The 17,010-nt window shown below is 44.4% G+C and overlaps 1 protein-coding gene across 1 annotated transcript in view; it reads right to left on the reverse strand.

Moving 5' to 3' along the window:
* Window positions 1-17,010, reverse strand: part of LOC132817707 (obscurin-like) — a 306,454-nt gene that overhangs the window by 108,499 nt on the left and 180,945 nt on the right. The window contains exons 30-34 of the mRNA XM_060828232.1: window positions 14,916-15,191; window positions 12,725-13,000; window positions 8,998-9,273; window positions 5,595-5,870; window positions 4,125-4,400 (exon numbers count right to left, since the gene is read on the reverse strand). Of these exons, the coding sequence (XP_060684215.1) occupies window positions 4,125-4,400; window positions 5,595-5,870; window positions 8,998-9,273; window positions 12,725-13,000; window positions 14,916-15,191 (1,380 nt within the window). The remainder of the gene's footprint in view (window positions 1-4,124; window positions 4,401-5,594; window positions 5,871-8,997; window positions 9,274-12,724; window positions 13,001-14,915; window positions 15,192-17,010) is intronic.

The following is a 17,010-nucleotide window of genomic DNA, read 5'->3' on the forward strand; positions in this document are numbered from 1 at the left end:
AAAAAGGGAAGGAGACAAAAACAAAATAGGTAACTGCAGGTCAGTTAGCTTAATGTCTGTCATGCTGTTGGCAAAACGTTAGAGTCTATTATGAAAGACACAATAGCGGACCATTTAGAAAGTACATAATATGATCAAGCAGTATCAGCACAGCTTCAGAAAGGGAAAGTCATGCTTGACAAACTTACTAGCATTTTTTAAGAAGATAGCAAGCAGGATAGAAACAAGGTGAACAGCAATTGTAATATAATTGGATTTTCGGATGTTTGAAAACGTACCAGACGTTAGGCTACTTAATAAGAACCCATGATTTGGAGATGCCGGTGTTGGACTGGGGTGTACAAAATTAAAAATCACACAACGCCAGGCTATAGTCCAACAGGTTTAATTGGAAGCACACTAGCTTTCGGAGCGATGCTCCTTCATCAGGTGGTAGTGGAGGGCTCAATCCTAACACACAGAATTTATAGCGAAAATTTAGTGTGATGTAACTGAAATTATACATTGAAAAATTGATTGTCTGTTAAACCTTTCATCTGTTAGAAGATCATGATAGTTTCACTTCTTTCATGTATAAATCACAAAACCTTTTTTTAAAAAGTTGCATTCTCAGGTTAGCTGTTAACAATGGTGATAGCTAGACAATATGTTGAAGGTGTTAGCCCCCTGTGTTCTCTGTCTATTCCATGATGTTTTGATTGATTCTAATCTAAAAAGTGAGATAACGGAGTTTTACATGAATTCATGCAGTTTTTGAGCTCAGAGTTCTACATGAACGCATGCAGTTTTTGAGCAAATTACAATGTAACCCTGCAAGTACAAGTTCACCCCACAAAATATGTGTGCGCATGTGGATATTTGTCTGTATGTGTGTGTCTGTCTGGTTTGGGGGTTGTGAGTGTGAGAAAGCGTATGTGTGTGTGTAGCGCAGAGTGTCTTAAGTCTGTTGAGGGGGTGCATGTGTGAATGTGTGTGTCTGTGTGTGTGCGGGTGTCTGTGTGCGTCTGTGTATACGTGTGTCCGTGTGTATATATGTATAGGAGTGCCTGTGTGTGTGCGAGAGTGTGTGTATGCAGGAATATCTGTGTGTGTGTGTGTGTAGTGCAATGGTGGTCACCTGCAATGTGACATGAACCCAAGGTCCCGGTTGAAGTCCTCCCTATGGGTACCGAACTTAGCTATCAGCCTCTGCTTGGCCACTTTTCGCTGCTGCCTGTCCCGAAGTCCGCCTTGGAGGATGGTCACCCGAAGGTCCGAGGTGGAATGTCCTGGACCACTGAAGTGTTCCGCAACTGGGAGGGAACACTCACCCCACAAAATATATGTGTGCATGTGGGTCTTTGTCTGTCTGTATGTATGTGTCTATCTGGGTTGGGGATTGTGAGTGTGAGAAAGCGCATGTGTGTGTGTGTGTGTGTAGCGCAGAATGTTTTAAGTCTGTGAGGGGGTGCATGTGAGAGTGTGTGTGTCTGTAAGGGTGTACATGTGTGTCCATGTGTATGTGATTGTTGTGCGGTGCCCATTCATCTGTTGTCGTAGCCTTTGCTCGGTTTCCCCAATGTACCATGCCTTCGGGCATCTTTGCTTGCAACGTATAAGATAGACAACGTTGGCTGAGTCACATGAGTACCTGCCATGTACAAGGTGGGAGGTATCCCCACGCGTAATGGTGGCATCTATGTCCACACTCTGACATGTCTTGCAGCACCTACCATGACAGGGCTGTATGGAGTTGTCCTGAGAGCCAGGCAGCTTGCTACAAACAACGAGCTGTTTGAGGTTTGGCAGTTGTTTAAAGGCAAGTATTGGAGGTGTGGGGAATGTCTTGGTGAGGTCCTCATCCTCACTAATAATGTGTTGCAGGTCACAAAGAACATGGCTTAGTTTTTCAATTCCTGGGAAATACTGAACAACGAAGAGTACCCTGTCAGTTGCAGCACGTGTCTGTCTCCTGAGGAGGTCATTACGGTTCCTGCCTGTGGCACATCAGAATTGGCAGTTAATGAGTTGGGCATCGTACCCCGTTCTTGTGAGGGCATCCCTGAGTACTTACAGGTGTCTGTCACGTTCCTCCTCATCTGAGCAGATCTGGTGTACGTATAGGGCTTGTCCATAGGGGATGGCTGTTTTAATATGTTGTGGGTGGAAGCTGGAGAAATGTAGCATTGTGAGGTTGTCTGTGGGTTTGCGGTAGAGTTTGGTGCTGAGGTGTCCATCCTTGATGGAGATGCATGTGTCCAAGAATGAGACAGATAGTCGAGAGTAGTCCATGGTGAGTTTGATGGTGGGATGAAACTTGTTGATGTCACTGTGTAGTTTTATCAGTGACTCCTCGCCATGGGTCCAGAGGAAGAAAATGTCGTCAATGTACCTGGTGAATAACGTTGGTTGGAGCTCCTGCATAGAGAAGAAGTCTTGTTCGAACCTGTGCATAAAAATGTTGGCATACTGGGGTGCAAATTTGGTCCCCATGGCTGTTCCATATCTCTGGATGAAGAACTGATTGTCAAAGGTGATGATGTTGTGATCAAGGATCATTTGTTATGATCATTCGACCTCTGACCTTCAGGTGACCATCCTCCAAGGTGGACTTCAGGACAGGCAGCAGCGAAAAGTGGCTGAGCAGAGGCTGATAGCTAAGTTCGGTATCCATAGGGAGGGCCTCAACAGGGACATTGGGTTCATGTCACATTACAAGTGACCACCATTGCACTATGCACACACACAGATACTCCTATACACACATACACACGGACACACATATATACAGACGCGTACACAGACACCCACACACAGCCTTACAGACACACACACTCCCACACTCAACATGCACCCCCCAACAGACTTAAAACACTCTGCGCTATACACGTACACACATACACTTTCTCACACTCACAACCCCCAAACCAGACAGACACACACATACAGACAAACACCCACATGCACACATATATTTTGTGGGGTAAATTTGTACTTGCAGGGTTACATTGGACTTTGCTTAAAAACTGCATGCGTTCATATAGAACTTTGAGCTCAAAAACTGCTTGAATTCATGTAAAACTCCATTATCTCACTTTTTAGATTAGAATCAATCAAAACATCATGGCATAGAGGAGAACACAGGGGGCTAACACATTCAACATAATGTCTAGCTATCACCATTGTTAACAACTAACCTGAGAATGGTTTAACAATCAATTTTTCAATGTATAATTTCAGTTACATCACACTGTGAATTTTTGCTATAAATTCTGTGTGTTAGGATTGTGTCCTCCACTACCACCTGATGAAGGAGTGACGCTCCGAAAGCTAGTGTGCTTCCAATTAAACCTGTTGAACTATAACCTGGTGTTGTGTGATTTTGAACTTTGTACACCCCAGTCCAACACCGGCATCGCCAAATCATGAGGTTATGTACTTTGGCAGGAAGAATACTAGAGGTAAGCATTAGTTAAATGGAGAAAGACTCCAAAATATTTCAGAACAGATGGATTTCGGAGTCCTCATGCATAAATTTTAAAAAAGTAACATCCAAGTTCAGTGGGTAATAGAACAGACATGCGGAATGATCACCGTAGACCACAGTCAAAATATTGTAAACAGCTGTGCTCCCCTTATCTTAGGAGAGGCATTTCAACATTACAGACATCACAGAGAAGGTTCACTAGGCTGATACTGGTTATGGAGGATCTGTCTTATGAGGAGAGGTTTTGTAAGTTGGGTTTGTATTCAAAGGAGTTGAGAAGAATGAAGTATACAAGCTTCTTAGTTGACTTGACAGGGTAGATGCGGAAAGGTCGTTTCCCCTTGTGGGAATAATCTCAGAATAAGGGGGTCAGATATTTAAAACTGAGAAGATTTTCCCTCAGAAAGTAGTGAATTTGTGTAATTTTTCACTGCGGTGGGCTGTTGAGGCTGGGTCATTAAGTATAGTCAGGGTTGAGACAGACAGATATTTTAATCAGTAAAGGAATCAAGAGTTTGGGGAAAAGGCAGGAAAGTGGAGTCAAGAATTATCAGATCAGACATGACCTTATTGAATTGCAGAGCAGACTGTGATGGGCTGAATTGCTCACTGCTCCTATATCTTATTGTTTAATGGCCCGACGACATGGGGGCTGTACCTGTGACAGTCACTTTAAAGGTCAGTTTGTCTGAGTCAGCATCACAGACATATTGTCCAGAATCGGATGGTTCAGAGTCGAAGATCATCAGCTCCCTTATCAGACCCCGTGACTCGATCCTGATTTTGTCACTGGGCTGCAGCTCAATCCCATCCTTGTACCAGCGAACCTGCATATCTGGATGGGATAGTTTACATGTCATAGCAATGGTCTCAGACTCAACGAAACTGCGATCTTCCGAGATATGGGAGCTTCCAACAATCATTACAGGAGGATCTGGAAGGAATACCAGGAAGTTTATCAACAATGAACCATCAGAATTTAGTATACCCATCATCGAGGGCATTGAGACTTTCCTCATCATTGCCAGAGATTTATAGCTATATAGCAAGAACAAATTGCATTTATATAGCACTTTTAATCATAAGAATTGAATTTGTAAAGCATCTTTCACAGAAAGAAAACATGCACTTATATGGCAAATTTGCACAGTAAAAATTTGCATTTATAAAGCACCTTTGACAGTAAAAAGATGCACTTATATAGCATGGTTGTACAGTAAACAATTGCACTTTTACACATTAAAAACTTGCATTGATATAGCACCTCTTCAGAATAAAATATGCATTTGTAAAACATGCTCTAACACGTCACACCATTGTTACCAAACATAATTCGATAACCACAGCACCAAACCTGCAGAAAGGGACGGGTTTTAAGAAGTTTGATGAAGGACAGAAAGTACTGACCGAGGTGCTGGTGGGGGAGGGCTGAGTTTGGTTGGTGCAAAACTGACCTGCTGTTTGCAGATGATGTCATTCAGGGGCAGTTTGTAAGAAAGATGCAGGAGTGGACTGATGGCCGACCCTTGGAGGTCACGAGAGATAACAGAGAATGAACACTAAGAGAGGCTACTGAGGGTAATTCTCTGGATACAATGTGAGGGATTGGAAGGGAACCGTGAGAGAATCCCATCAGAGCGACAATAGTGAAAGAGGGGTTGGACAAGGATGGTCAACGTGTCAAAGGTTGAGAACATGAAGAGGGAAAGTTTAGCCACAATCACGGGCACACAAGGTGACATTTGTACCCTGAGCAGAACAGTTTTCTTATGGGCAAAGGAGCAAAAACCTAACGGGACAAACACTGAGGTGCTGGAAAAGATGGGGAATAGACTGGGTGACAACTTGCTCAAGAAATTTGGTGGGGGTGGTGGGGTGTAGTTGCTGATACATAATAGTTGGTGAGGATGGAGATTGTGTCAGTAACTCAGGAGCACCACAGAATCCCACCTATCCCATGAGGGACAGGGACTGAGTCTGGAGTTACTGCCTGAGTGATATTGCCCTGTGTCACAAAGACGAATATATTTTTGATGGTCTCAGTGAGCATCATCTGTGTCAGCACGCAAAAATGAGAAAAGTGGTTGGGGAAAGCTTCTGTGAGGGCACTGAGCCTGAGCTTTGTTACCTTCCACACGCACTCTGAATACAATGCTATCGCTCTGTACATCACAGAGGTAATCTCCAGAATCTGTTGTCCGAGCGTCCAATATCTGCAGAGACCGGAACGTTCCTTCCCTTCCCATGGAGATCCTCTCATTTTCCACCACCTTCGCCCTGTCTTTGTACCATTTGGCAATACCATCTGGCCAAGACAGTTCACACTGGAGGGTAATATCCTCGGAGGTCAGGTACTTATACTCAGCTGGATCCTTGGTCTGTCTGACTATCTTAACCGGTGGCTCTGCAGATAAAACCAGGAATGTGTTGGTTTAATGGTGCATCAATAACAAGAATATGTACTTATTTACCACCTTTACCTTCTAGAGATAGCTCAAGATGTGCAATTAGACTCAAGTTAACACCAAGACACATGAACATATTAGGGCAGGTGATCAGTGCCTTTACATGCAATTACACAAACGTTTACAATACAGAAATTGGTCATTCAGCCAATTATGGTTGTCGATGTTAGTTCACTACGAGAACATCCTCCCACACATTTACATCTCACTCTTTCTGCATCACAATCAATTCTTTGCTTATCCATAGGTTCCCTATAATGTATCAATGCTTGTTATTTCGTTCAATGTCTGAGAGAGCGAGTTCTATATTTTCCCCACTTCCTGGGTGGATATGTTTCCCTGTCTTTGTGAATGCTTTTATAAATGACCAATAAGATATCCTGAGAAACGATGCGCTGGTGATATTATCAGTAGACTATTCATCGAGAGATTTAGGTAATTTTCTGAGAACGCTGGGTCGAAATCTCACCATAGCAGATGGAAGAATTTGACTTCAATAAAAACCTGAAATTAAGAGTCTAATGATGACCATGGTTAAAAATCACACAACACCAGGTTATAGTCCAACATTCCTGATGAAGGGCTTTTGCCCGAAACGTCGATTTCGCTGCACCTTGGATGCTGCCTGATCTGCTGTGCTCTTCCAATAGTCCAGAATCTGGTTTCCAGCATCTGCAGTCATTGTTTTTACCTCCTTACTTGGAAGCACACTAGCTTTCAGAGCGACGCTCCTTCATCAGGTGATAGTGGAGCATCTTGATGAAGGAGCGTTGCTCCGAAAGCTAGTGCGCTTCCAATAAAACAATTTGGACTTTAACCTGGTGTTGTGTGATTTTTAACTTTGTACACCCCAGTCCAAATCCGGCGTCTCCAAATAATGCTGACCATGATACTGTTGCTGATTGTCAAGAAAACCCATCTGGTTCACTAATGGCTTTCATGGAAGGAAATCTGCTGTCCTTATCTGGTCTTGGCCTACATATGACTCCGGGTGCACAGCAATAAGGCTGAAAAAGACATTTTTGTTTACAGAGGGCTATGAATCTTGAAACTCTGCCTCCCATGCCCTTTTGGGAAGATAGTCTTTAACTGTTATTCAGCTGAGGTAAATACATAGGAGAAAGTGAGGACTGCAGTTGTTGGAAAGCAGAGTCAAAACGTGTGGTGCTGGAAAAGCACAGCAGGTCAGGGAGTATCCAAGAAACAGCACAGTCGACATTTCGGTTGCAAACCCTTTATCAGGAACGAACCCTGATGAAGGGTTTAAGCCCAAAACGTTGGCTCTCCTGCTCCTCAGATGTTGCCTGACCTACTGTGCTTTTCCAGTGTCACACTTTTCGACTGGGGAATTACATTCTTGATAAGGAGGGGGTGAGATGTTACGAAGAGGTTGATGGGAATGAGGAGCAATCAGATCAACCACAATCTAAATGCATGGAGAAACAGACTTGAGGGGCTGAGTGGCTTATTTCTAATCCCAATTTACATGTTGTATGGTACTGGCGCCTCCAAGAGCAGGTGGCAATGTTGGGAGGGCAGCAGAGGAGTCAGACAGTAGAGTCATACAGCACGGAAGCAGACCTTTGGTCCAACCAGTCCATACCGACCAAGTTTCCCAAACTAAACTCGTCTCACTTGTCTGTGTTTGGCTCATAAATCTATGGTGCTGGAAAAGCACAGCTGGTCAGGCAGCATCCGAGCAGCAGGAGAATTGATGTTTCGGGTATAAGCCCTTCATCAGGGCTTATGATCTCCAGCATCTGCAGTACTCACTTCCTCATACCCTTTTAACATTTCCTATTCATGTAGTTGTCCAAATTTTTTAAAATGTTGTAATTGTACCGGCATCTATCACTTCTTCTTACAATTCAATCCACAGGCAAACAACCTTTTGTGTGAAAAGGTTACCCCTCAGGTCCTTTCTAAATCTTTCTCCTCTCACCTTAAAAATATGCCCTCTAGTTTTGAACCCCCCCATCTTAGGGAAAAGACCTTTGCTACTGACTTTATCTCTGCCCGCCCCCCATCGTGATTTTATTAACTTCCTTCAGGTCACCCCTCAACCTCCTACACTCCAGTGAAAAAAGTCCGAGCCCATTCATTATAACTCAACTCTCAAGTGCCAACAACATCCTTACAAACCTCTCTGAACCCTTTTCAATTTAATAATGTCCTTCGCAGTGTAGGGTGACCAGAACAGGACACAGTACTCCAAAAGTGGCCTCACCAACATCCTGTGCAATCTCAACTCCTATACTCAATGGTCTGAGCAATGAAGGCAAGCATGTTAAATGCCTTCTTAACCATCCTGTCTAACTGTGACACAATTTTTAAAGGACTAGGTTCCTGAACGCCTCAGTCTTTCTGCTACCATTAACTGTATATGTTTTGCCCTTGTTCATCTTGCCAAAATGCAATACCTCACATTTATCCAAATTAAACTCCATCTGCAAATTCCTCAGCGCATTGGCCCAATACATAAAGATCCTTTACAGATCCAATCTGCACAAAGGCATATCAATGTCAGGCAGAGGGCTTATTCAGGTACAGAGACAGACAGACAGGGAGATACAGAGACACATTCCTCAACCAAGATGAGTCTCAATCCAACATAAATAATCCACTTTCCTAGTTTCAGTTTTGAGTTAATTTCAGGTTTGTAAAGACCGGATGTCAGTAGAATAAAGAAACACTGCTTCATGAATCTTTGGGCCATCTGGTTGCTTCAACAAAATATGTTTCTAAGCACAGGAGACATTGTAAGAAACTTGGTGCAGTTTGATAGAGATGGGAGAATACTGGCTGAACTCAAGATTATGGAAGATGGACATGGGAAACCAAGAGTACAACATTGTTTGGAAGTGACAGAGGTGCACAGCGTGCTGTCAGTAACAGTCAGGTTAAAGAAGGACTAGAGACAGGTGATATTACACAGACGGAGATCGTACTCTTTGTGTTGGGGGGAAGGGATTGGAAGCTGAGTTCAGGGTCAAGCAGCACTCCAACTTTGGGATTGGTCAGGATCAAGCTCAGACAGATGACAGCACTGAACCTAAGCGTTGTTACCTTCCACGTGCACTCTGAATACAATGCTATCACTCTGGACATCACAGAGATACTCTCCTGAGTCTGTCACTTGAGCTTCCAGAACTTGCAGTGACCGAAACGTTCCTTCCATTCTGAGAGAGATCCTCTCATTTTCTACCACCTTCTCCCCATTCTTGTACCATTTGGCAACAACATCTGGCCGAGATAGCTCACATTGGAGCACAAAGTCCTCAGAGGTCAGGTACTTCTGCTTTGCTGGACATGCAAAGTGTCTGATTATCTTAACCAGTGGCTCTGCAGGTAGAATAAGGAAACGTCAGCTTAAAAGGTGGCTCAACAAGAATGTGCATTTATTTAGCACCTTTATCTTCATAGAGCTATCCTGAGACATGAAATCAAACAAAAATTGACACGTGTGAACATGTCAGGACAGGTAATCGGTTTGATACAAATACATAGAAGTTTATGACACAGAAACTGGCCATTCAGCCAATCCATAACTTTTGACGTTAGTTTATCACAAGAACATCGTCCCACACTTTTGCATCTCAGCCTTCCACATCACCATGGATTGATCATCCATAGGTTTCCCATAAATGCATCTGTTCTCATCAGTTCATCCACTTCCTAAGAGAGTGAGTTCCACATACTTCCCATTTTCTGGGTGAAATGTTTCTTTGTATTCAAGGTTGTCTATTAATGACCAATAAATTAACCTGGGAGGCAATGGACTAATGATATGAGCAGTTGATTAGAACTGCAGATACCCAGATAATGTTCGGGGACACTGGGATCGAATCCCAAAATGTCAGATGGTGCAATTCAAACCTAATAAACATATGGTATCAACAGCCTAATAGTGACCATGTACTACTGTTGATTGTCAAAAAATCCCATCTGGTTCACTAATGTCTTTTAGGGAAGGAAATCTGCTGTCTTTTCCTGGTCTGGGCCCACATGTGGCTCCAGGTCCACAGAAATGGACTGAAAATGTTATTTTTCCTACTCAGGGTTATGAGTCTGTGGAAGTCTCTCCCCAAAATGGCAAGGGAAGCAGAGACTCGGACTGTTATTCAGGCAGGGTAAATAAATTCTTCATGCTTTTTTGATTTATTATTGTCATATTTGCCTAGGTGCAGTGAAAAGCTTTGTTTTGCATGAAGTACAGGCAGACCATACGAAGATAGAAGACACGAGAAATACAAAGTTACTGCTGCAAAGGAAGGGAATGAAATGTTATAAAGAACTCAGTGGCAATGGGATGTACTTGGATCAGCCATAGTCACATGCATTGAGGAGCTGACCTGAGGGGCTGAGTGGCCTACACCTAATTTACATGCTATAAAATATTGGAGCCTACAACAGCAGGTTGCAATGGTGAGGGAAGGTAGCGGGGGAGCCATATCGTACTCCCTGTTTTCATAAAGGCATATAGATATTGGACAGTGGTCTCATTCTGTGAGCGAGGGAGGCAGGAAAAGAGTGGGAGAGAGCGAAAGAGAGAGAGTGAAAATGAGGCTGACTGTTAAAGATTTCTCAGCCAAGACGTGATCTATAGTCTCAATCCAATGTAAATATAATGTTTTCATTATTTTAGTCTTAATTTTATAAAAGTCTGATACCAGTGGAATAAAGTAAACCTATTCCATTAACTTTGAGCTGTCTGGGTGCTTCAATCCTTTGAGATAATAAATTTCTAAGCACAGGAGCTGTTTGGTGAATTGACTTGATGTAGTTTGGATATAGATTGGAGAATATTGGATCAGCTGAAGATTATGGAAGACAGAAGATGAGAAAGAGCTGAAAATGTGTTGCTGGTTAAAGCACAGCAGGTTAGGCAGCATCCAAGGAACAGGAAATTTGACGTTTCGGGCCAGAGCCCTTCATCAGGAATGAGGAGAATGTGCCAGGCAGGCTAAGATAAAAGGTAGGGAGGAGGGACTTGGGGGAGGGGCGATGGAGATGTGATAGGTGGAAGGAGGTCAAGGTGAGGGTGATAGGTTGGAGTGGGGTGGGGGTGGAGAGGTCAGGAAGAAGATTGCAGGTTAGGAGGGCGGTGCTGAGTTGAGGGAACTGACTGAGACAAGGTGGGGGGAGGGGAAATGATGAAACTGGAGAAATCTGAGTTCATTCCTTGTGGTTGGAGGATTCCCAGGCGGAAGATGAGGCGCTCCTCCTCCAGCCGTCGTGTTGTTATGTTCCGCCGATGGAGGAGTCCAAGGACCTGCATGTCCTCGGTGGAGTGGGAGGGAGAGTTAAAGTGTTGAGCCACGGGGTGGTTGGGTTGGTTGGTCCGGGCGTCCCAGAGGTGTTCTCTGAAGCGTTCCGCAAGTAGGCGGCCCGTCTCCCCAATGTAGAGGAGGCTACATTGGGTGCAGCGGATGCAATAGATGATGTGTGTGGAGGTGCAGGTGAACTTGTGGCGGATATGGAAGGATCCCTTGGGGTCTTGGAGGGAAGTGAGGGAGGAGGTGTGGGCGCAAGTTTTACATTTCCTACGGTTGCAGGGAAAGGTGCCGGGAGTGGAGGTTGGGTTGGTGGGGGGTGTGGACCTGACGAGGGAGTCACGAAGGGAGTGGTCTTTGCGGAACGCTGATAGGGGAGGGGAGGGAAATATATCCCTGGTGGTGGGGTCCGTTTGGTGGTGGCGGAAATGACGGCGGATGATACGCTATATGCGGAGGTTGGTGGGGTGGTAGGTGAGAACCAGTGGGGTTCTGTCCTGGTGGCGGTTGGAGGGGCGGGGCTCAAGGGCAGAGGAGCGGGAAGTGGAGTAGATGCGGTGGAGGGCATCGTCGATCACGTCTGGGGGGAATCTGTGGTCCTTGAAGAAGGAGGCCATCTGGGCTGTACGGTGTTGGAACTGATCCTCCTGGGAGCAGATGCGGCAGAGACGAAGGAATTGGGAATATGGGATGGAGTTTTTACAGGGGGCAGGATGGGAGGATGTGTAGTCCAGGTAGCTGTGGGAGTCAGTCGGTTTATAGTAGATGTCTGTGTTGAGTCGGTCGCCAGAGATAGAAATGGAAAGGTCTAGGAAGGGGAGGGAGGAGTCTGAGACAGTCCAGGTGAATTTGAGGTCGGGATGGAAGGTGTTGGTAAAGTTGATGAACTGTTCAACCTCCTCGTGGGAGCACGAGGCAGCGCCGATACAGTCATCGATGTAGCGGAGGAAAAGGTGGGGGGTGGTGCCAGTGTAGTTGCGGAAGATGGACTGTTCCACATATCCTAAGAAGAGACAGGCATAGCTGGGGCCCATGCAGGTGCCCATGGCAACTCCTTTAGTTTGGAGGAAGTGGGAGGATTGAAAAGAGAAGTTATTCAGGGTGAGGACCAGTTCAGTCAGTCGAAGGAGGGTGTCAGTGGAAGGGTACTGGTTGGTGCGGCGGGAAAGGAAGAAGCGGAGGGCTTTGAGTCCTTCGTGATGGGGGATGGAGGTGTACAGGGACTGGATGTCCATCGTGAAGATAAGGCGTTGGGGACCGGGGAAGCGAAAATCATGGAGGTGGTGGAGGGCGTGGTGGTGATGAGAAACCAAAGGGAGGTTAGAATGTGTCAGAGGAACACAGGTTAAGTCAGTTTAAGGAAGGACTGGAGGTGTGTGACATTACACAGAAGTCAGTGTCTTTGTCAAGGAAAGGTGAAGGGATTGGAAGCTAAGTTCAGGGTCAAACAGAATTCCAAGATTAGGAATGGTCAGTATCAAGTTTATCACAGTGAGGGCACTGAGATCAAGTTTCATTACCTTCCACATGCACTCTGAATACAATGCGGTCACTCTGGACATCACAGAGGTATTCTCCAGAGTCAGTTGTCTGAGCATCCAGTACCCGCAGTGATCGGAAAAGTCCCTCCCTCCCAATGGAGATCCTCTCATTTTCCACCACTTTTTCCCCGTCCTTGTACCATTTGGCAACACCATCCAGCCGTGACACTTCACACTGGAGCATAATGTTCTCTGAAGTCAGGTACGTGTGCTCTGCTGGACCCTCAGTTTGTCTGATTATCTTAACCGGTGGCTCTGCAGATAGAATCAGGCAGGTGTTGGTTTAATGGTGCATCAATAACAAGAATGTGCATTTATTTACCACCTTTACTTTGCAGAGCTGGCTCCAGATATGCAATTAAATTTGAGTTAACATGTGAACACATTAGGATAGGTGACCAATACGTTTACATACAATTACACAGAGGTTTACACCACCGAAATAGGCCAGTCAGTCCATCATGACTCTGTTGGTGTTGGTTCACAATCCACACCTTTACATCTTAACCTTTCTGCACTACCCATATGTTCCCCATAAACTTATGTGTACTCATCATTTCATTCACTCCCTGCGGGAGCGAGTTCCACATTCTCCCTACTTGCTGGTTAAGAAGCTTCTATATATTCATAACTGACTTTATTAATGACCAGTAAGATAACAAGGAGCATGGTGGTGCAATCACCAGATTACTAACCCAGGTAATATCCTGGGGTCCTGGGACTGGATAGTACCATGGCAGATGTTGGAATCTGAATTCAATAAAACCCTGGAATTAAGTTTATTGATGATCATGATACCATTGTTAATTGTCAGGAAAAACCGATCTGGTTCAATATTGCTCTTTACCTGATCTGGCCTACATTTGACTCCAAACCCACAGTAATGGGGCTGAAAAAGTTATTTTCTCACAGAGGGTTATGAGACAGTGGAACTCTGTTCCCAAAATAGCAAGGGAAGCAGAGTCTTCAAATATTTTTCAGGTGGACTAAATTAATTCCAGTTCTGGTCGCCCTATTATAGGAAAGATGTGGATGCTTTGGAGAGGGTTCAGAGGAGGTTTACCAGGATGCTGCCTGGACTGGAGGGCTTATCTTATGAAGAGAGGTTGACTGAGCTCGGACTTTTTTCATTGGAGGAAAGGAGGAGGAGAGGGGACCTAATTGAGGTATACAAGATAATGAGAGGCATAGATAGAGTCAATAGCCAGAGACTATTTCCCAGGGCAGAAATGACTAACAGAAGGGGGTCATAGTTTTAAGCTGGTTGGAGGAAAGTATAGAGAGGATGTCAGAGGCGTGTTCTTTACACAGAGAGTTGTGAGAGCATGGAATGCGTTGCCAGCAGCAGTTGTGGAAGCAAGGTCATTGGAGACGTTTAAGAGACTACTGGACATGCATATGGTCACAGAAATTTGAGTGTGCATACACGAGGATCAGTGGTCAGCACAACATCATGGGCTGAAGGGCCTGTTCTGTGCTGTACTGTTCTATGTTCTAAAGTAGCAGACCCAAGGGTTGAGTGGCTTACTCATAACTTACATGCTTATAAGGACTGGAGCCTCCAACAGCAGGTGGCAATGGTGAGGAAGGGTAGCAAGGGAGCCAGATAGTACCTACAGATCTGGTTTGAACAGAGGTATACCAATGTCAGGCAGGGGCCTCATTCAGGGACAGAGTCAGACAGACAGACAGAGACACAAAAGATTCCTCAACCAAGATGAACTATAGCCTGAATCCAATGTTAATACTGCATTTTCCTGGTTTTACTCTCAATTTAACTTTATCTTTGTAAAGGCCTGATGCCAGGAGAATATAGAAACATTGCTTCATGATCACTGGGCTGTTTGGGTATTCAATCTCTTGATAAAGTAAGTTGCTGAGCACAGTAACTGATTGGTGAATACACTTAGTGCAATTTAGATACAGAGCAGAGAGTATTGGATGAGCTGAAGATTATGAAGGACAGAAGATGAGAAACCAAGGGTGGTTTGGAGGTGTCAGAGACATGCAGAATGGTGTCAGTAACCGATATTATACAGAAAGAAATCAATGTCCTTGTTATGGAGAGAAGGAATTGGAAGCTGAGCTCAGGGTCAAGCAGGACCCTGACCTTGGGGATGGTCAGGGTCAAGCTTGGACAGGCGAGAGCACTGAATCCAAGCTTTGTTACCTTGCACACATACTCCGAATACAACGCTGTCACTCTGGACATCACAGAGGTACTCTCCCGAGTCTGTAGTCCGAGCATCTAGTACCCGCAGTGATCGGAATGTTCCCTCATTCCCAATGAAGATCCTCTCATTTTCCACCATCTTCTCCCCATCCTTGTACCATTTGGCAACACCATCCTGCCGAGATAGCTCACACTGGAGTGTAATGACCTCGGAGGTCAGGTAGTTGTGCTCTGTTGGACCCTCTGTCTGTCTAATTATCTTAATCGGTGGCTCTGTAGAAAGAACCATGGAGTTATCAGTTTAATGGTGACTCTATACAAGAACATGCATTTATATAGCACCTCCACCTTTGTAAAGCTATCTCAAGATGTGCAATCAAACTCAACTTAACACAAGACGTGAACATTTTAGGACAGATGATCAATACCTTTACATATAGTTACAGAGATGTTTACAACTCAGAAATAGGCTATTGTGATTTCCGTGGGTCTAGTTCACTAAAAGAACTTCTTCCCATACCTTTACATCTCACCCTTTCTGCACCACCATCAATTCTTTGCTCACCTATAGGTTCCCCATAAATGTATCAGTAGTAGTCATTTCATTCACTCCATGAAGGAGAGATCTCCATATTCTCATCATTTTCTGTGTAAGAAGCTTCTCTACATTTATGACTGCCTTTATTGATGACCAATAAATTAACCAGGGGAGGTGATGCCGTGGTGTATATCACTAGATATTAATCCAGAGACCTAGATAATATTCTGGGGACCCTGGATTTGAATCCCGACAGGGCAAATGGTTCAATTCAAATTCAATAAATCCTGGAATTAAGAGTCTAATTATGACCATGAAAGTGTTATTGATTGTTGGTGGGGAAGAAAAAAACATTTGGTTCACTAATGTCCTTTAGGGAAGGAAATCTGCTGTACGTACCTGGTCCTGTTGGAATATTGCATGCAATTCTGGTCTCCTTCCTAACGGAAAGATGTTGTGAAACTTGAAAGAGTTAAGAAAAGATTTACAAAGATGTTGCCAGGGTTGGAGTATCTGAGCTACAGGGAGAGGCTGAACAGGCTGGGGCTGTTTTCCCTGCAGCGTCGGAGGCTGAGGGGTGATATTATAGAGGTTTACACAATTACGAGGGGCATGGATAGGATAAATAGACAAAGTCTTTTCCCTGGGGTTGGGGAGTCCAGAACTAGAGGATATAGGTTTAGGGTCAGAGGGGAAAGATATAAAAGAGACCTAAGGGGCAACTTTTTCACGCAGAGAGTGGTACGTGTATGGAATGAGCTGCCAGGATGTGGTGGAGGCTGGTACAATTGCAACATTTAAGAGGCATTTGGATGGGTATATGGAAGGATTGGAAGGGTTTGGAGGGATATGTGCTGGGTGCTGGCAGGTGGGACTAGATTGGGTTGGGATATCTGGTCGGCATGGACGGGTTAAACCAAAGGGTCTGTTTCCATGCTGTACATCTCTATGACTCTATATGACTCCAGACTGGAATTGACTCTTAAACTCCCTCAGGGCAACTAGGTATGGATAATAAATGCTGGTGTAGCCAGTGTTGCCCACTTCCATAAACGAATGAAAAATATCTTGTCAAAGAATTGGGCTTTGTTAAAGGATGATCGAAACACAGAAATTCAGGAAGGGAATTCCAGAGGTTATGCCCCAGTCATCAGAAGGGTTAGATGGTATAAATCAGGGATCAGCAAGAAACCACATTTTGAAAGCCATACATATGTTGCAGGGATGCCAGTCTGGAGGAGATTACAGAGATAAGTTGAGTTAGATATTTGAAAGATTTGAAAACAACAATGAGAACTGTAAAATTATCATGTTTCTGGTATGAAGTACAATAGTTGGGAAGGAGAGGAAGCTGGAGAAAAACGGCAGAGTACCTCAATTTTATTAATGTACAGCAGAAAGGGATGAAGTTAGGTATGAAAACCAGGATGTAGAAATGGTTTGAGTACAGATGAGAAATGCCAAAGGTAAGTAATCTCTTGTGGGAATCATGTCCAGGCACCTAGTCAGGTCCATATTTAGAAAAAAACACTGGCGGCTTTAGCAGTGATCATA

This window comes from Hemiscyllium ocellatum, chromosome 7 (assembly GCF_020745735.1).
Source record: "Hemiscyllium ocellatum isolate sHemOce1 chromosome 7, sHemOce1.pat.X.cur, whole genome shotgun sequence".
NCBI classification, from domain to species: domain Eukaryota; kingdom Metazoa; phylum Chordata; class Chondrichthyes; order Orectolobiformes; family Hemiscylliidae; genus Hemiscyllium; species Hemiscyllium ocellatum.